Source organism: Mustela nivalis (assembly GCF_964662115.1).
Source record: "Mustela nivalis genome assembly, chromosome: 16".
In the NCBI taxonomy this organism is placed as follows: Eukaryota; Metazoa; Chordata; class Mammalia; order Carnivora; family Mustelidae; genus Mustela; species Mustela nivalis.
Genome location: NC_139035.1, coordinates 45,192,654 through 45,212,477, shown reverse-complemented (window position 1 = coordinate 45,212,477; position 19,824 = coordinate 45,192,654). Strand labels below are relative to the sequence as shown.

Sequence of the window (19,824 nt, the reverse complement as noted above, 5' to 3'; positions counted from 1 at the left end):
TTTATTTACCGGCTTTCAGAAAAGTGAGTGTGCTTCAACTTACTGTAGTCTTGTCAATATTCAAAGCACCCCACACTTAGCCAGAAGGTGCCCTTTCGAGGTAGTTTCTGTGAACTTTTGACTTGACCCCAATATGAAAAGATGTTCCAGGCACAGTCCCAAGGAATCCTGGTTCCTGGTTGTGCGCTCTTAAGTTTATTGTAAATGAAAATATTTCAGAATGTGCAAGGAGTGGCTATGGGGAGAGAGGGGCTCTGAATGAACCTTTTTCTCCGATGGGGCCACAGGGCCCATCCTGAGGGAGCTGACCTGGTAAATCCAGGTCCAAGTTGTATCCTGGTGGGATGGTGGAATCTATTCTGGGGGGATCTGGTGTCACCAGGAACAACATGACTTTCTTTTCCTTCCTTTTGCTCTTGCTTTTTGCAAAATGCAACTATCTTCAAGGATTTTCTTATTAAAAATGAAGTGAAAGTCCTCAATGATCCTAACCCCCAAAGATAAGCATTATTATTAATTTGAAGTTGTTTTATGCAGACTTTGTATACACAGAGATAGCCATAGGTAAGGAATTATTTTTTTCCTGCAAAAAAAAGGAATCATGGGGTGCCAGTGTGACGCAGTCAGTTAAGTATCTGTCTTCAGCTCAGGTCATGATCCCAGGGTCCTGGGATCGAGTCCCACATCGGGCTCTCTGTTCATTGAGGAGTCTGCTGCTCCCTCTCCCTCTGCCGCATCCCCTGCTCATGCTCTCACTTTCATGTGCTCCCTCTCCCTCAAATGAATAAACAAAAATTGGGGGGGGGGGTGATGCTACACACTCTTGTGTCTAAACTGCTCATATAACAGATTCCACATCAGCACAGTCAGCTCTTGGAACGTCTTCGAACATCTGCACGGTGTCTATTTATTGATCAGATCCTCTTTTAATGAACATTAGATTCATTTGGGTTTAATCCAACCCAATCCCATAAGTATTTTGTGCCAGGCACTAAGTGAGTTACTCTATGATCAGTGGGACAGATCCCAACTGTCACTTTTGGCACAGAGGTCATGAAAGACATACCAGGTTTGCATTTGAACTTAAACCTGGATTCGCATTTGTGCCCTGCCCAGATCAATCTAGTGACCTTGGCTAGTGACTTCATGTCTCTGAGATGCCCACCTCCCAGAGCTATGGGTTTTCCTGGATGGAAGGACTTAGCTCATCATGTTAGCTCCCCTCACCCTTCATACTTAAAGTATGAAGTCATGGTGATCCCGGCTTCATAGATATACACACACACTTTTTTGGTTTTGTTCATTTTTTTTTTTTTTACTAAATTATTACTTCCAGAGTTAATTCAGAACAGCCTGATCCAAATAAACTATCAAAGGAATATACTAGAGCAGTCAGAATTGCAGGCTCCGGAGTCGTACAGGCCTGGGCTGGCTTCTCGATACCAGTTGTGGGAGCTCCGCACCTCAGTTCCTTCATCTGTAAAATGGGCATGTTAACAGTAACCACCTCATGGGTTATTCTGAGGATCCAACAGCTACAGTGCCTATGTGTAAACACGCATCACCCAGGGACCAGACCCACACTCAGCATGAGCAGAAGGGCCTAGAGCAAAAAAGCTTTATGACGCCTCTAAAACAAGCACCCAAGAGCCGTGTGGGAGGTCACCGGCACATAGCATCCCAGCAGGCTTGCTCCCTAAACGCGATCTCCGTGCAGCGGGCTCCCCCGATGGATCGCATGTGCCTCCATGTCCCTGCGGACCTGGGGCCTGAGTGCTGGAGGCCTGGGGCATGAGGGCGGTGCTGGCTCTGTGCCCGCAGGAAGTGAGAGCAGGTCCGAGGCTGCCGAGAGCCAGTTCTGCTCTGAGCGCGCTGTCTCTCCAGGCAGAAGTGATGCTTTTCGTCCATGTGGACTAAACTCTGCTGGTTCGGCACCAGCTTAGCCCCATGGGCTTCCCAAACCTGACCTTTGCTCTTTGTGACCCTCATATCCGTGCTGTTACCCCTGAAACTCGGGTCCTTGTCCCGTGTCCCATGTCTGATCTTAGGTCACAAACCTCTCAGTGGTAGGTCAAGAGCTTTGGCCAAGCTTTGCGGCACCTTGGGAATCCGTTAAAGGATGTGTATTCAGTTCCCTGGAGCTTCCATGAAACAGTGCCACAACAGGGTGGCTTAAAGCTACAGGAACGGACCAGCTCACAGGCTCCCGAAGCTAGAAATCCAAGATTAAGGGCTCAACAGGGCCATTATCTCTCTGAAACCCATAGGGGAGAATATTTCTTGCCTCTCCCAAGCTTCGTGAGGGAGCTGACAGTCCTTCATGTTCCTTGTCTTACAACGACCACACCTCAGTCTCTGCCGGGTGGTCCCTTGTGCATCTTTTTGTCTCTTCTCTTCTCTTCTATTGGCTAAGGGCCTCCCTACTCTAGTACGAGCTCATCTCAACTTAACTAACTGCATGTTCCAAGACCCTCTTTCCAAATGAGGGACTGGGGCTTATGACTCAACATGTATTTGGGGGAAACACAATTCAACCTCTAACAGATGCGTCACTAACCAGCGGCTCTTATGTATTTATTTTCGGCTTATCGAAGTCCTTTCAGGAGCTTTTGGTATTTTGTACTTCTTCCCTTTTTTCTCTTTGTTTTCCCCACTCAAAAAAAAAAAAAAAAATCTGTAAATTAGAGCAGGTCTTATTACCCCGTTCTCTAAATGAGGAAATTGGAGTGATGAAATAATGAAATGACTTGTCAAAAGTAATAGTGAAATTAGAATCCACGTCTCCAGGCCCCTCATCCCCATTGCTAATTTTTTTTTTAAGGTTTCACTTATTTATTTGCCAGAAAGAGCATGCATGCACAAGCAGGGGGAGAGGCAGGCAGAGAGAGAAGCAGGTTCCCAGCCGAGCAAGGAGTCTGATACAGGACTCGATCCTAGGACCCTGGGATCATGACCCGAGCTGAAGGCAGCCACTTCACCGACTCAGCCAGCCAGGCATCCCCTCTGCTTCTAATTTATTCCCCTTCCCCCAAGCCCAGGTATCTGTCAGTTCAGGATGTCTCCAGGGCAAGGAAGACAGGTAGATTTTGGTCATTCCCTCCAATAATAGTTACCTTTTAAAATAAAAACGCATTTGCTACCAACAAGTCCACGGTTGCTGATCCCAAGACGCTCCGGTTGCTGATCCCAAGACGCTCCAGACAGCCTCTTCCTGTCTGTGGAAGAAAGACCTCACTGTGAGGGTTCCAGGGAACCTGTTGTGTCTGGACTGGGCATCACCTCTTTGGAGGTGCTCTCTCCTGTTCCCTCTCCTGTTCCCAGGTCCCTCTCCTGTTCCGTGGGAGGCTGGCGGGCAGGCAGTCCTGTCATTAGCATCCACATTCCAGGCACAGGCCTCAGTCAGCCCACCAGACTCTCTCTCTCTCCTGGGAAGCTGGATGTTGAGGGGCCCCATAGGGAGGACGGGTGTTGGGGCCTGGCAGGCACCCGGGGAGATAGCTCCCAAGTCCACAGTGCTGAGACCGCCCCGACTACCCTGCCTCTGTCCTTCCCAATGTCCTGTCGTCTGTCTCTTCCTGCTGCTTCTGTGTTCTTGGCTGAGGAGCTCCGGCACATGCATCTGCCACAGGAGGGTGACCAGATGACTGTCCCGCGGTGAGAGTCAGAGGTCTCAGGACTGTGAAGCCTGATCCCTTCTGTAAGTGAAGCTTGAGGGCAGGGCTCGGCCACCTGGCTGGGCAGCTCTTCCAGAAGAATCGTACCCACGGGGATGGTGAAGGAAAAGACACATGGGAGAACTTACTCCCGGACCACAAACCTGGGGTGTGTGAAGGACACACAAGGCCGGGCCTCGGGACCAGAACATGCTTCTGCTCCTCGGCTTCACCATCCGCCTCTTGCTTTTCCAACACTCGCCAGGTTATGACGCAGCACCAACTACTGTAACAGATAAACCCCGAATCGCAGTGCCTCGACACAGTAAAAGTGTCTCTCTCACGTGAACCGTCCGAGGGACGAGTCGCACAACTCAAGAATGGGGATCCCTTCTGTCTCGTGGTTCCCACAGCCCTAGGACCTCAGGGTCATTCTTTGTGTCCCACAGACACAAGGAGGGTGGCCGAGCTCGCTGACACAGCAGATCTGAAGGAGGCGAAAGGACCAGCAGGACATCTCCCCCACGTCTATTCAACTCAAGCTCCATGAGGCAGGAACTCTGTCTGGTTGTCAGTTCTGTCTACCAGCTCAACCGTAACCCCTGGCCACACGTTATCTGCAGGTGGCCTGACGTGGGGGGCGCTGAATGAACACCAGTGGCGTCTGCCTCTGCAGGCCTGCGGCTGGGATCTTTTTCTTTCTCCTGCTTCTCAAATGTGAGCATGTTTCCAGTTCCTCCTCTGCCTTCGTCTCTCTCCTGTCTCTCCCCTTCCCTTAGGAGATGAGGTGCCTCTTGCGCGGGTCTGAGCCACGGACACAACCCCCATGTCGACCTTTCCAAGCAGACGGTTTGTAAATGTCTGACTTTTTCCAGGGAAGTGTTCGGTCTTCAGTCGTTCCCTGCGTGGTGGAGCCGGAGTTCGAGCCCTCTAACGCCCCCGTGGACCCAGCACGTATTTGTGGAACCCTATCCTGGCCCAAGTTCCCTAACAGGGAATTTTTTTTTTTTCATTCTTGAGTCAGAAGCTTCTATTTAACATTTTACTGGGAAGTTCAATGTGGAGGAAACAAGAGCAGACAAAGGGCAGTGAGGAAGAGAGAGAAGGAAAACGTACAGGAAGGTGACTCGAGCCGAAGCCACATTTGCAGCAAGCTCCTGTGCTGCTCGCTTCCCCAGGCATCGCCGCAAGGCCGTGGGGACTGGGTGCAGCTCAGAAAGGTCTCATGACCAGGTGGCAGGGTGGTGGGTGAGCGTGAACTCTCTGCAGGTTTCTGCTTTCTCCTGTCCCTGTCGGTCAGATTCTTGCCCGTGGGCATGGAGTCCCTGCACTTCTGATGTCTCTGGCCTCCCCAGGAGGCTGCTGGGGGGCCAGGGGCTCTGCCCATCTTCCAGCCCAGATGCAGCCCTGTGTCTGCTTCTCCTGCCCTGGTGCCCTGCTTGCAGGCTCCGAGACCTGCGGTGGCTGCGCTGGTGGATTTGAGACGGGAAAACAGCAAGAGCCATCACCAGAATTGCTCTGGCGGGATGTGAGAAGAGGGGCAGGGGCTGGGCCTGGGTAGGGTCGGGGGGGGGGTGTCAGGGCCAAGCACTGAGCATGCGCCCCCCACTATGCCATGGTCTGGGGACAAAAGCATGCACAAGACAGGGAGAGCCCGCCCCGGCAGACCTTCCAGCACCACACGTCCCTGGTGCCACAGAGACGTCCTGCTGGTTGTCTCAGCCTCAGTTTAGACAAAACAGAAGCTCCCATATCCCCTTCCCAGCTCTCCGTTTCCACTCTCAGCGAGGGCATCGGCATCCCCGCGGTTCCGCAGGCTCAGGGAGCAGAGCCTGACCCAAGCTCATCCCTCCATCTGCCCGCGCTCCTTCCTACTCCTGTAGCACGTCTCCTGTGGTAATTAAGGTTTACTGAGAGCTTGGGGCGCCCGCGTGGCTCAGACAGTTAAATATCTGACTCTCGATTTCAGCTCAGGTCATGATTTCCAAGTTGCAGGATTGAGCCCTAGGTCAGGCTCTGTACTGGGTATGGAGTCTGCTTGAGAATCTCTCTCCCTCTGTCCCTCCCCTACTCACATGTATGCGCGCACTCTCTCTCTCTCTCTCAAAAATAAATAAATAAAGTCTATTAAAAAGGAAAAAAAGACTTCCTGTTGCCCACTGAACACGTAACACCTGGCTCAGGGCTGGCTAGGCAGGAGGACCCCTGTGACAGCAGCTGAATGACCCAACAGTCAGGGATTGAATCTTCACGACAGCCATGTTGGTTGTTTTGTGTGGTTTTTTTTTAAGATTTTATTTATTTATTTGACAGAGAGAGAGTACAAGCAGGAGGAATGGCAAGCAGAGGGAGAAGCTGACATCCCGGTGAATAGAGAGCCTGATATGGGGCTCGATCCTAGGACCCCAGGATCATGACCTGAGTCAAAGGCAAACACTTCACGACTGAGCCACCCAGGCACCCTGCCATGTTGGTTCTGTCACAAAACTGCCTCTACAACTTGTTTCCTTGTCGCCATATCCCTGGTCATTACCTTTCACCAGGTGTATTTCAAGATCGTCATGATGCTCTGAGTTTGGTCTCTCCTCTGTCCACACACACTTCTGAAACCCAGCTGGACTCCCCAGTGGTCCCACTGCACGCTGATGGAATCCGAGCTGAGATGAGGGCTCTCTAGGGCCGTGCCTCAGTTTGACCTCCTGTCCTCCTCTCACACCTGTTCTACTCCGGATCCAAACCATCCCCATGTTCTCACTCACACACTTCTGCTCCAAGGAACCCTTCTATCCTGTTTACAGAGGAGCAGTTCCCGCAAAATCATCCCTTTGACAACAATTGCTAAAATTCTGGTGAAGAGCCAGTGCCTGGAGAAACCAGACTGAAATCGCTGTCCTGCGTGGTCAGCCCTGACTCGGAGCCTCCTCTCTGCACTCTCTCTTGCCACGCAGACAGTCGGCACCTCCTTCCCTCCATCCACCGATCACTTCTTATGTTGAACTTGACTCCCTCCTCTGCTTGTCACGATCTGCGCATGGTCATATCCTGCCCATCCTTCAAGCTCCAATTCCAATCCCTCCTTTCCACAAAGCCTTCTCCTCCTCCAAATCCTCTAAATTCTCACAACTCCGTAGCTGCACTTCTTTTTTTATTTTTATTTTTTTAAAGATTGTATTTATTTATTCAACAGATGGAGAACACAAGTAGGCAGAGAGGCAGGCAGAGAGAGAGGGAGAAGCAGGCTCCCCGCTGAACAGAGAGCCTGAAGCGGGGCTCAATCCCAGGACCCTGAGATCATGACCTGAGCCGAAGGCAGCGGCTTAACCCACTGAGCCACCCAGGCGCCCCGCGTAGCTGCATTTCTTAAAGCATTATCAGTACCGTGTCTTATTTCCACTGATCAAGTGCATGTCTCGTGCCCCAAAGGGCTGGACATACTCAGATGACTGGATGAACGCAAGCAAGAGGAAAGAAGGGAGGAAGTTCCATGAAGGCAGGGTCGGGGCCGCCCCTGCAGGGGAGAGGCAGCCGGTCACCATGTTCCACTGCGGCATGTGTCAGAGGAAGAGAAGGAACGTTGCTGACCCTTGATCCATGCGGACAGAAAAAGTGGGAACTAAAGCCTGTCGGTGGCTTTCAAAGGTGTTAGGGACGGTTCTGCAAACATCCCCTGAAAGTCTAAGTTTCACTCCTGTGTTCAGAGACTGTAAGGACTAGGCAAGAGGACTTCACTTCCCCTCCCCGAACGCACCCCCCATGGCAGACCCTGTGGTTGGTGACTTTCACGTGTTCTCTCCGAGAGGCTCACGTCTGTCTCCTCGCTCTGTGGGGGTTCGGCCTCCCTCCCTCTCACACACACACATTCATGGGGAACCTGGTCTCAGGAATTCTATTCCAAAAACCAATATGGCACTGCATGTTAACTAACTAAAATTTAACTAAAAAAAAAAAAAGAAAGAAAGAAAGAAAGAAAAGAAAAGAAAAATAGAAAAAATAAAACCTAGTCTCAGAAAAGCAGAAGAATGTAGGGCAGGGAGAGGCCGGTGGATTCTAAAGAGCAGCCACGTAAGAAGAAATAAGATGTCCTACACCGGGGTCCTCCCAAGGGTGGATGGGTGCGCCCTTTCCCAGGCAAACAAAGCAGAATGTGATGCGTAAACGTGCTCGGGAGTTCTTCCAGCGTGGTGCCTCCTGTCCGCTAGCGAGCTTAGCTTCGGGAAGATCCGCCTTCCGGGAGATCCGCGTGCCCTCTCCCTGCAGCGCGTATGCTAACGGGAACAAGGGCCTGAGCTTCAGCCGGAGCTTTTGTCCCACTGAAAACTCCTTACCCAGGCCTGTCCTGGTGCTGCGTGTGGCAACGTGTGGGGTTCGAGGTTACTGGCTCTGCCTCTGCGGAACGGGAGCCCAGCGCACCGGTTAGACACAGACAGTAACAAAGGGGCGGGGCCAGAGGATCAACGGGCGAGGAAGATTGAGCAGAGTGAGGACCCTCACACTAAGGGACAGCCCACCAGGGAGGAAACAGCCGATCTAGGAAGGAAGGAACGTGGGGCAGGAGGGCGCCATCGAATGTGTTGCAAGCCTTAAGAAGAGCCCCGCGGAGCTGGGAACCCATTTAATGCAGGCTTGTCTAAACTCACTTTATTCCCCTTTTATCTGCCAGCCGTGGTTACCCAGGGCATGGTTCCAGCAGCTCCAAGAATACCAAACTTGGCCGCGTGCTAACAGTGCTGAAAATTACCGCAGTCTCTTTAAGTACTTCAAGTGGAGACGCACACCTTCATCAGAGAGCCCAGGGAAATGTCAGGACTTGCCTCCCCGTCCTGAGGAGGACAGGGTGCTGTGTGCTGTGTGTGTGCATGTGTGTTTGCGCGCCGGTGTGTGTTGGGGGGGGGGGTGTGCGCGGGCGCGGTGGCCAGGTGGTGCGATGCAGTGGACGGATGGCACTAGGGTGAGGACAGGCGTGAGGACCAGAACATCTCCCTGCCAGGCTCGTGGTGGGACTAAATCTGCTGCACATGGGAATCTAATCCTTCCACAAAGAAAAGGTCCCCTTCCTGGGGGGCTCCCAGCTGCCCCGGCAGAGGTTCCTAAACCAGCCGGAAGGTTTGCACGGTGCCCACAAACTTGTATCTTTCCCGGCGGGCTCCGACCGGCACGCTCCCACACTGGAGCCTCCCATTCCTTGTTCCTCCCCCCCCCCCCCGCCCCACCCTCGGGGCCAGCATCCTGTAAACCCAATTCTCATGGGGCCCACCCCACCGAGGGAGCTCTGAAACCGGGCTTCCCATTCCACCCCACCCCCTCCACCCACGCAGCTGAGCTCACCCGGGGCGGCCTCTTTTGCAACTTTACCAAGTCTGTGCATGAGAGGGAAAGGAGGAAAACAGAAGGAAGTCGCTTGGCCTCAACAAGCCATTCTGATCCAAAGTCTTTTTCCTCTGAACCGGCCGAGATCTTTGCTCTAAGAGGAGACCCCCAGACTCAGAGAGAACGCCGCCTGCCCTCGGAGGCCGGATGCTAAGCAGCCACAGCTGTGAGCGCCCTGGAAGTTCTTTTCGGTTCTTCTGTCTGTCCCAGCAACCCCCAGAGGTACTGGGGTTTTGGGGTGGGGTTGGGGGGAGGAGAGGCAAGGCACGCAAGGATGAGGCTTAGAATCTGGCAGCTGCAGGGCTTAGATCCAACCCAAAGACCCCCCACCCCACGCCAGAGAAACGTCTCCGGCTGGCAGCGAGCCCGGCAGCAAGGACTTCCCCGCCCAGCCCAGCCCAGGGAGCTGGGGCCCGGCTCAGGGCTCTGCACGGGCCATCCGTCTCAGCGGGAGGATACAGCTACTGGCTCAGTAGAGGAAGGCCAGCTAACGCCCTGGGTCGCCTTGCCACATCGAGGGGGCACCTTCTTGGGTGGAACCTGCTGGCCAGTGGATCTCATCGGGGATCAAGGAGCTCCTAGAGTAGAAAAGCGTCCTTCTTGTTCTAAATCAAGACTGTGTCTCCCGGCACAGCTCTGCAGTGCTAAGCAAGCAATGAACAGAGTTGGACAGCTCTGAATTCTGGTCTCAGCTTGCCACTAATTCATTGCTCTTGACTCAGGAACCCACCAGACAGTGCGGGCATTTGTAAACTGCCAAGTGCCCTATAACTGCAAGGCATTATGCATTAATAAAAATAATTCGAGCTTGTCAGTCGATGCCCCATCACAGAAGTCCCATAGACATAGTGACTTGTCTGTAGCCTCAGATCTATACAGTGCTGATGCCCCGTAGACACATAGTACATGTGCTAGATGGATGGACGGATGGATGGATAGACGGATGGCTGAATGGATGGAAATGAGTGAATGACTATTTATTGAAGATTCATTATTCCCAGCATGGGTCAGGCTCTATGGAGGGATAGAGAAGTGGGAGGCAGTGTCCTGTCCTCAGGGCACTGACAGCCTACTTAGCGAGACGGGACCAACACTTCAGGAACTTAAAGAACACTAGCAAGTATTGAGCCTCCTGAAACCAGGGCTATGAGTACGCTTCCTGGAGTGGAGTGGAGGGAGCAGGTCTAGACCTGCTGGGATTTAGGAAGGCAAAGCAGAGTCACGAGCCTTCCCTCAAAGCAATAAAGCTTTTCACTCCATAGATAGCTTCCTTTCAAATACAAACTTTATTCCCAGGATCCTAAATCCCATTATTTTTAAGGCGGCTATATTTATCGGTTTCCAAGATGTGGGAGCAGGGAGGGGAGGCAGTGAAGGTGCGGTAAGGCGGTAGGAACAAGGTGGGGAGACTGTCTGCTTCGGAATTCACATCTGCCCCTGCTCACTGGTCTCCTAGTCCACAGAAATGACACCGCACCCAATACCAGCGACGCGGGAGATTGTAATTGGGTCCTGATGGGGGCCAGCTGGATAGGGAGAGAAGGGAAGTGTGAGGGTGAGAGGAAAGCAGATCCAGGAGTTCTTGTAAGGCTGGCCCCGAGCCCCAGGGCTGTTGGGGCAGACGGGGGGCGGGGTGGGCTTCAACCCACTCTTTCTTGCTCCCCAGGCACTGGGCTACAACCATAGCTTTGGCTGGTGGGCAACCAGGGCTCCAGGCTTAGAAGGGATGTCAGGCAAGAAGGGGAGAAGAGTTAGTCACGTGCAGTAGAAAGTGAGTCTCCGCACACTCGGCTCTGGGCGGACCAGGGCTGGCTGGAGGCAGGGCTCTGCCTCCCAAGCCAGCTTTTCCCTGTTACTTAACAGTGGAAGGTGATGACTCAGCCTGAACTTTAAGAGGATGCCCAGCTTTGAAGCATCCGAGGCAGCTGAGGGAGTGGGAGGAGGCTCAAAAGGACAGCTGTTGCCAAACTCCGGCCAAGGGCAGAGCCCAGAGGACATGGGAAGGGACTTTGGCCACCATCTGAAATCTGCCCATGCCTCCTTCATGAGCCCAGCCAGTGTCTTCTGCCAACCTGCCTTCCCTTGCTAATGATACGGTCCTGGTCACCCTCCTGTTCCTGCTAGTTATCCTGAGTGCAAGGACCAGGCTATTGTAAAAAGCCAGCTCAGAAAATTCTGCCTTCTTAGGGTGGGGTAGGAGATCTGCAGTGGCAGGATACTTTCAGGGCAAATCTGTGAAAGGGGACTGGGGTGGGGGTAAGGGAGGGAGCTCAGAGTCAAGGCCAAGGTGAGTCACAAGGGTCTAAAGAAGAAAAGACTCAAGAAAGAGTCAAGGAGTAGACTTGAAACCTCAGAAGGTCTGGCATGTGGCAGAGGGAGCGAGCATGTTTGTGTGGCCCTAGGAGAAACCCACCACTGGTGGAGGGAAGGAGTTCTATGGGGCAGGTCTAGTTCTGTCTTGCCATGATGCAGTCAAGATGGCTCAGACACTGGGCGGTGTTGGACTAGATCATCTCTGAGGTCCCTCCTCCAGTGTGCGGGGGCGGGATCCACACCGGTGGCTTGAAATCAGCCACGGCAGGAGTGTCTACACCATGGAAAGCGGCAGGTGCAACAATTTCCGGTCTCTGCCACCAACCGCCATCCCATACAGTTGTTGACCATTTATCTGGGTCTTCCCCAGTTGGGGGAGCCTGTGCTGCTCTAAGAAATGAGGCATGCCGCCCTGCAGGATAAGCCAAGGCCATGAGCCACGTTCGTATTACACAGGAGGGAACATACTCACCAAGGTCAAGCAATTCACCAAGGTCACGAATGTGTGGAGAACTTGGACTCCAAAACTCGTGATCAGTCCCTGCTACCAGGGATTTGTCTTTTCAGGAAGTCACATTCAGATGACGTTGGGCCATCCACCCATGTGCTCTTTTTAAAGAAATTGTAAGGTTTTGTATTTGATATTGTTTAATTACCATAACAGCAGAACCTTATGTAACAAATTTTAAAACAAGATGCACATAAAATAAAACAATAGCTCCCAGCTTCTCATCTGCCTTTCCCCAGCTCCTGTCAATCATTTAGATGGAGAGTATCTCTCCACAGCTTTCTGGGTATACAGGACAAGCAGAAATATAATACTAAACATATGGTCCACAGCGGGAGGTGGTTGTTTTTGTACAACTGAGATCATAGTATACAAAATGTTCGGGGATGTTCTTTTTAAATTGCTCTCATATTTTTCTACTTCATTACTTAACTCTTTTTAAAACGGCCTCATATTCCAAAGTCCTAATGGATCACGATTTATGTAGAGAATCGCTCATCGATGGACACTGGGTCACAGCAGTGTTCTCCAGCAGTCATCTTTGTACAAAGATATGTTTGCGCATAGGTGCATTTCTGCAGGATAGATTTCTAAAATTAGAATCTGGGATATGACATTTTGCCATTATCTAATTTCCCTCCAAAAAAGGCCGTGCTATTCACAGTCTGTCCACAATATACAATAGCAAATCCTCTGTACATTTGCCCACACTAAATGTAACCGTCAGTATTTTTAAATTTGCCATTCTCTGGCAGGTTAAAAAAAAAAAAAGGTATTTTTCAATTTTGTAGGTCTCTAAAAATCAGTAAGGTTGAGTATCCTTTCAAAGCTTACTACTTACCATTCACAAGCCTTCTGCCGGTTACCCATTCCTATGCCTTGCCCACTTTTATGTTGTGTATTACCTTTGATTACCTGTAGGGTGCTTCCCCAGTAGTACTACTGATTCTCTGTTACACACGTCTACTGTCTACCTCCCCTGCCCTCACCACCAGCTTCCCCGTCGTAAGCATCCCAGCTCCGCTGCCCCACATCAAACCCACACACCACCCAGCCTGTAGCCTCGCTAATGGGGCTCTGAGTGGCTGCTGTCCTAGGCTTGTGAAGACACTAGAACAAGCAGGTAGGCCTAAATTCAAATTCTACCTCCAAGTCCAGGCCCTACCACTTCCAGGCTGTGTTTTTAGAGAAAAACTACCTCCTGTCTATAAACATCTGTTTCTTTAGTGGTAAAATAGAGACTGGTTGTGTTAGTCCCGCGGGTGCCTTCTGTGTGCTAACAAGAGTCATAAAAGAGCTAACATTTTTTGAACCTTTCATTTGAGCAGTACATGTATTATAATAATGTATTCTCTCATTTAACTTCTCCGCGAGATGCCTATTTGTATTTTTATATTCACAAAGTCCTCCATACAGTGCTGGGCAAACAGCGTATGGCATGAGCACAAACGACTCCAAGATGGAGGCATGGCCCTGTCACAGCCTGCGAACCCATTGCCCCCCACGTCCTTGTGCCGAATCTTGACCCTAGTTTTCAGTCCTCACACAACAGCTCTCGTTCTGCAGACTGGTCCCCTCCAGTCCCATTTGGAACCTCTTGTCAATGTGGCTGCTTTTCTCTCCATCTCCTCCAGCTCTGCTAGGGTTTGGTTGGGGCGCACCACACCCGATCCCAGCACCCCAGATCCCATGCACGCAGATTCTATGGGTCCAGACTCAGGAGGTCAGGAGGCAGCATGGCAGAGGAGCCTTCTGTGGCCTTCAGTTCAAACCCTGGCTTGCGCTCCTACTACCTGGATGGCCTTGATGGGGTATGAGTGACTTGGCTTCTCTGAGTCTCAGGTACTCATCTCACAGGACTCTTGGAGGATTCCCCAGGCTCTGAGAGAACTCAGAGCAGCCCGTGCAGGGGGTCTGCAGGCTCTCGTTCCTTTGCCAGTTGTCCCTGCCTCCCTGTGGTTCTGACTCCCTTTCTACGGCACTGCATTATCTTTCGAAGTTAAGTTAGCATCTTGCACCAAAGCCTTTACGAAAGAGCTCACCATGGCTCCCACTCCCCTTCTGATATTGAAACTGATGCTTGGAGACATGCTACCTTTCAGCAGCTTCTGAGCCATTTCTCCCGTGGGTGGTTTCCCTGTGAGCAGTGATACCCATGATAAAAAGTCACCATGACTAATACCTGGAATGATCTTCCTCTGCCTGTCTGGAGCATAGGGAATGTTTGCTGAAGGAACAAAGGAATGAATGGACAGAATCTTGGCCTGATCCCCATGACCCCTCTTAAAACTTGATGCTTCTCCCTGCTTTTTCCTATCTCCATGCCCTTCACCTCACCCTTCCCTGAAGCAAACCAACCAACTTGTCCATTCACCTATTCCCAGAGTTCTAATTACTTCACCCCTCCCTCTGAAATATCACCCCCTAACCACAAGTCTCAGGGCCCAGTTGGACTGCCAGCTTGTCTCCCTACCTGCAGATTCCCACAGAACTTTCTCTGTGCACCTGTTAGGATGTAAAACTACACCTTCTTTCTGGCACAACCACTCAGCCCTGTGCTTTCTCCCATAATGACTCCCTTAGTGGGCAGGTCCTATTTGTTCCATGCTTGTGCTCCTCCCTGTAGCTAGTGCAGGGCTTTGCAGCAGGGAACAGGGAGGTATTTCTGGAATGACTGTCATGGATCACCGGGACCTGTTGCCCGCCATGCCAACCCAGCCCTCCTGGGTTATGACAGAAGGTCCAGTGACACCAGCTCTGGCTCTTGGGACAAGCAGCTCTGAGCAGAGCCTCAAATCATTCTTGGGCTATGACATGCTCATGGAAGGACACGGGCAGCCCTCAGCCTCCACGGCTCATTGTTTTAGCTTTGCACTCACTAGGCACCCCAGGCAGGGCCCCTGTGGCCAATGAGTTACAGCTCCAGTAGATAAAGTATGTTTCAACCAGAAGGGACCTTGAGTCTTTGGGGCCCAACCTGTCCACTCTCCAGTTGGAGAGTCAAGACTCCAAAAGTGGAAGGAACTGGCCCAAAGCCCCTCAGTGGCAGAGTGAGAGAACAAGACCCAAGGTCCGAGGACATCTGCTGTAGAGCTTTTTCCCAGTACCAGGGGAAGCTCAAGCTCTTCTGACACCTCAGCCAGGACGAGTCAGATCAAGGTTTGCTCAGTACACCTACCGAGTACATCCAAGGACGGGAGACTCAGGAGCTGGGAATTCTGTTTGCGTAAGTGCGCCTGTAAGGGTAGAACCCAGAGAGCCAGTTAAGCAAACCCCTTGCGACAGTTTTGCTGTAGCTTGTTAAATAATAATAATGATAATGATAATATACGCATGCTAGAGAAAATGCACACACACAGGTGCATGTATTTCTCTTACAGGAATAATACCTGTTTGCCATGTTATTTTAAAAAAGGAACATACTAAAAAGCACAGAGAACACATGTTAAATTGTGTAATTTCCTACCACCCAGAATTAACCACTTAAATTTGTTGTATATTTCTTTCTAGACCTTTCTCTATACAAGTGGGAACTTGTGTTCATAATAGTTGGGGTGGTATCATATATACAGTTCAGTGTCTTCTGTCTTTCATTTAGACCTTAGGAGGTTGAGCCTGGGTGGCTCAATTGGTTGGGCATCTGCCTTCAGCTCAGGTCATGATCTCAGAGTCCTGGGATCAAACTCCACATCAGACTCCCTGCTCAGCAGGGGTCTGCTTCTCCCTCTGTCCCTCCCCCTGCTCTTGCTCTCTCTAATAAATAAATAAAATCTAAAACAACAACAACAACAACAACAACTTTAGACCCTATGGTATAAGCGTTTTTCCACATTAATATAATACTCTCCAAAACTCCACATTAATGACTCATTGCATGCCATGATTTATTTGCTCACCTCCTTTTTTTTTTTTTTTTTTTTTTTTTAGATTTGTATTTATTTATTTGACAGATACAGCAAGAGAGGGGACACAAGCAGGGGGACTGGGAGAAGGAGCTCAATCCCAGGACTCCAGGATCATGACCTGAGCAGACACTTAAGGACTGAGCCACCCAGCCATCCTTTCCCACTTCCTTGTTGTTGAATGTTTATAAATAATACTGTGAAGAACATTCTTGAACAAGAATCTGTGCCCGCATCTCAGATTATTTCCTTAGGACAAATTCCTAGAAATGGAGGGCAGAAACATTTTTAGGGCTATCAATACTTGCTGCCAAGTAGCTTTCCAGAAACATGTACCAGTTACACCCCCACCAGCTGCATTGGAGAAGAGCCTTTTGATTCTGGGATTGCAGCGACACCTCGGGCTGGGGGAGGGGCGCTCTCCCATCTAAAGCCTCCCGGGCAGTCCTGACAATAGACCCCTTGTCCTGCCCCCATCTCCTCTTCCCACACTGCCCTCCATCCCTGGCTCCGGGCTTGACTATCCTTGAGGCCTCTGTTCAGTCCTGTCTGGTCGTCTTGGTGCTCCAGGCTGCCTCCAAGAGCAGGGTTGGTAAAGCTGAAGGGTAAGCCATGTGCCTGTCCTGTGGGACCACCACACTTACAGCCTCAGGGAGGCCCCAAGAGGAAGCTGGTGAGGGGGCATAAGGATTGCTGATCATCCGTCTCTGTGGGCGAAGAACCCCACCTCACTGGGCCCAGAGCAGTGATCTGCACATCAAAGAAGGGAAAGCAGAGGCCAGCCCCAGCAGCAGCGGCTGCGAGAGACTCTGACCAGCATGCAACTGACTTCTGTTTCCCTGCAGGCTCTGACATCCCTCCATGAATCCCCGGAAGAAGGTGGACCTGAAGCTCATCATCATCGGAGCCCTGGGGTAAGTCCAGATCAGCTCAGGGGATGGGGGTTGGGAAGCAGCCCCTACCCAAGGGCAGGGAGACCTCCTGAATATTTCCCACCTACCATGGGTCCCTCTCTGATTCAGCATGGCACCAGGGAGGACATCCCACCCCCAGGAAGAGAGAGAGCTCAGATGAGCAAAAGAGCCCGAGAGCTGGGCTGCCTAGTTTCTGGTTTATGTGGATGAGTCCCGGCTTCTCGAGTCCATTCCTTAGTCTCCTACTTCTCACTGTGGTCACGGGACTGCAGGTGTTAGATATTCAGACTCTCGGAGAGATGGCGGCAGGAGGGGCATGGCAAGATCTGAGAATGGTGGGCTGTGTATGTGTGTGCGCGCATGCGCGCGCACGTGCATGCGTTGCTCACATGTGTCTGGGGGTTTGTCCTCAGTGTAGGAAAGACTTCCCTCCTCCACCAGTATGTGCACAAGACATTTTATGAGGACTACCAGACCACGCTGGGGGCCAGCATCCTCTCCAAGATTATCATCCTGGACGACACAACTTTGAAGCTGCAGGTGAGCAGCTCAGACTTTCCCTCTTCAGCATGCATGGCTGGCAGTCATCCCACATTCCTTAGCTAGCCACTCACGGAGCAGTGTGCACCAGGAGCTACAAAGGTCTGGAGCAGAGATCAGCAGACTTCAACTCAGGGGCTGAACGTGGTCCACTACCTGTTCTTAGTAAATTAAGTTTCACTGGAACACAGCGTGGCCGCTGTTTTCTTACAGTCTATGGCTGCTTTCCCCACTACAGCAGAACTGAGTAGTTGCAACACGCAGTGTGGTCTGCAAAGCCTACGATATTTACAACATGGCCCTTTAAGAAAAAAATTGCTGATCCCTGATCTGGGGGCAGGGGGTAGAAAAAGGACAAATCTAGGAGTTGGGAGGCCTCACGCCTAGTCTCAGGTCCTCTGGAAATCTTGGTAGTGGCCTTGAGCAAGTCACTCCCAAGGTCCAAATCTGACAGATGAGAATAACTGTGCTTGTCCTAATGAGCCAGGGGAAATGTGCGAGCTCAGACGATGGTGCAAAGATGCTGTGGTGTCCATGGGCGAGAGAGCGAAGATGCCCGTGTGTAGAAGGACCCCAAGTACCTGTGCCAGGGCTGTCTTGCCTCCGACCCAGAAAAGGAAACTTTGACATCATGTGGCCCTCTTGGGCCTACCTCCAGGCCCTCATCACGGCCTGATGGGGTGGCTGCTCTTTCCCTCCAGATCTGGGACACAGGCGGACAGGAGCGATTTCGCTCCATGGTGTCCACATTCTACAAAGGCTCCGACGGCTGCATCCTGGCTTTCGATGTCACCGACCTAGAGTCCTTTGAAGCGCTGGATACCTGGCGGGGTGATGTTCTGGCCAAAACTATTCCAATGGAGCCCTCCTACCCCATGGTGGTACTGGGAAACAAGATTGATCTCGCAGACCGGCAGGTACTGTCCATACTTTTGGTCACCAAACATTGTGTGAGCACCTACTATGTGCCAGGCCCCCTGGTAGGTCCCACACATACCGAGCTGAATCAGACATAGTTCTTATCTCTAGAATCTCGCAGTCTAGCAGTGGATACAGAGACTCTAAAAGATGATTATGATAAATGCAATGATAGAGATAGACCTATATTTGGGAACCCCAGTGAAAGGATCTACTCAAGCCTAGAATAGAGAAAGGGTATCTGAGAGAAGGTGGGTTCCAGGCTGAAAAAGTAGCCTGAGCAAAGGCAAGAAATAGCATGATGGGAGCTGAGAAGTGGAAGCAATTCTGTCTTGAGACAGGGAATGGAAGAATTAAGACCTCAGAAGAAGGCAGGTGGAATTTGAATTAACTTGTAGAATAGTATTTCCACCCAGGGTCGGACAGGGGATTGCAGTTATATATTCTTGACTCTATAAATTTTCTGGGAAAGTTAGTAATACATATTTTTATTAGCATTCACGTATTCTGGATCATCTGGCTAACTATATGACAGCCTGTCTACTCCATAGCTATAGTGACCCCACTCATGTAGGTGTTTACCGCTGTAGTGGGATTGATTAGAGCTCTTTTCTTCTTGCATACTAATGAGATAACAATAGAGGTAGACTTAATTTGTAAAAGATGCTCTTGTGCCAGATGAAGATTAAATGACCCTGAAAAGAGCCATTTAAACAAGGTTGTCTTGGTGTTTCAAATAGAGAAATGAGGGAATGAGCGGTCATCTTTGAGCTATATTTTCACAACGGTTCAAACAGAGAAAAGGATAGAACTGAGGCATCATTTGGAATGATGGGTGGATAGACAGATGAACAGATGGACAGGCTGGATGGATGGATAGATGGATGGATGGGTGGATAGATGGACCAACACGTGGTTGGGTGGATGGATGGATGGGTGGATGGGTGGGTGGATGATGGTGCTTCCAACGAAGTTACCACTGTCATTAAGAAGAGTCTCCTGTTCAGAAAGAGTTTAAGGAACTTGTAGAACAATGAATTGGAGATGACAGTAGGATGTAGAATATATAAGAATAAAACTTCAAAGGAGATGTCTGTGCTGGGAATAGAAATCTAGGCAACATCGATTCTGTGGTCACTTCAGGTTGCAAATTTAGTGTCAGTTCTTTAATTGCAAACATCCGGTCTCAGGTAATAATCAAAGTCCTAACTTCATTGAAAGACCAGGTGTCTCCCTTTCTTTTTCCAGCTTGGGGCAGTTATAGGTGAGAACACTGTGGTCTAGGTGGGGGAGATGGTCCTTTACATCTCATTGCCAATTGTATGTGTCCATGCTTCCTCCCCCTCCCCCAGATAATTCTGGCTTCAGACGCTGTCAGAAACCAAGCAAGAGGGATGGGGGCGCCTGGGTGGCTCAGTGGGTTAAGCCTCTGCCTTCGGCTCAGGTCATGACCCCAGGGCCCTGGAATTGAGTCCCCCATTGGGCTCTCTGCTCAGAGAGGAGCCTGCTTCCTCCTCTCTCTCTGCCTGCCTCTCTGCCTGCTTGTGATCTCTGTCTGTCAAATAAATAAAATCTTTAAAAAATAAAAATAAAAAAAAAAAAAAAAACAAGAGGGAGAAGGCAGGAGATCAGGAAAATCCTGGTTTGATGGGTACTATCATGAGATACTTTCTACTTTCTGGTCCTGATAGGTGTTTCAAGTTCTCTCT

General features: G+C 50.8%; 1 protein-coding gene and 1 long non-coding RNA gene across 4 annotated transcripts in view; one reads left to right on the top strand and one right to left on the bottom strand.

The window, feature by feature from the left end:
* Positions 1-1,286: 1,286 nt before the first annotated feature.
* LOC309849926 lies at positions 1,287-9,347 on the bottom strand. Of its 2 annotated transcripts, none has more exons than XR_014303997.1 (4): positions 8,979-9,347; positions 3,818-3,939; positions 3,114-3,215; positions 1,287-1,477 (listed from the first exon to the last, which is right to left on the bottom strand). It is a non-coding gene; the product is annotated as an uncharacterized lncRNA (long non-coding RNA). The 2 variants fall into 2 exon arrangements; XR_014303998.1 differs by having other exon boundaries at positions 9,006-9,228.
* Positions 9,013-19,824, top strand: part of RAB7B (RAB7B, member RAS oncogene family) — a 24,456-nt gene continuing 13,644 nt past the window's right edge. Inside the window, exons 1-4 of one of the 2 annotated variants that reach the window (XM_082702994.1) lie at positions 9,013-9,242; positions 16,589-16,657; positions 17,071-17,197; positions 17,899-18,114. In XM_082702994.1, coding sequence (XP_082559120.1) covers positions 16,605-16,657; positions 17,071-17,197; positions 17,899-18,114 — 396 coding nt within the window. In that variant the 5' untranslated portion in view covers positions 9,013-9,242; positions 16,589-16,604. Of the gene's footprint in view, positions 9,243-16,269; positions 16,349-16,588; positions 16,658-17,070; positions 17,198-17,898; positions 18,115-19,824 lie in introns of those variants that run through there. The other variant, XM_082702995.1, reaches the window with a different exon arrangement.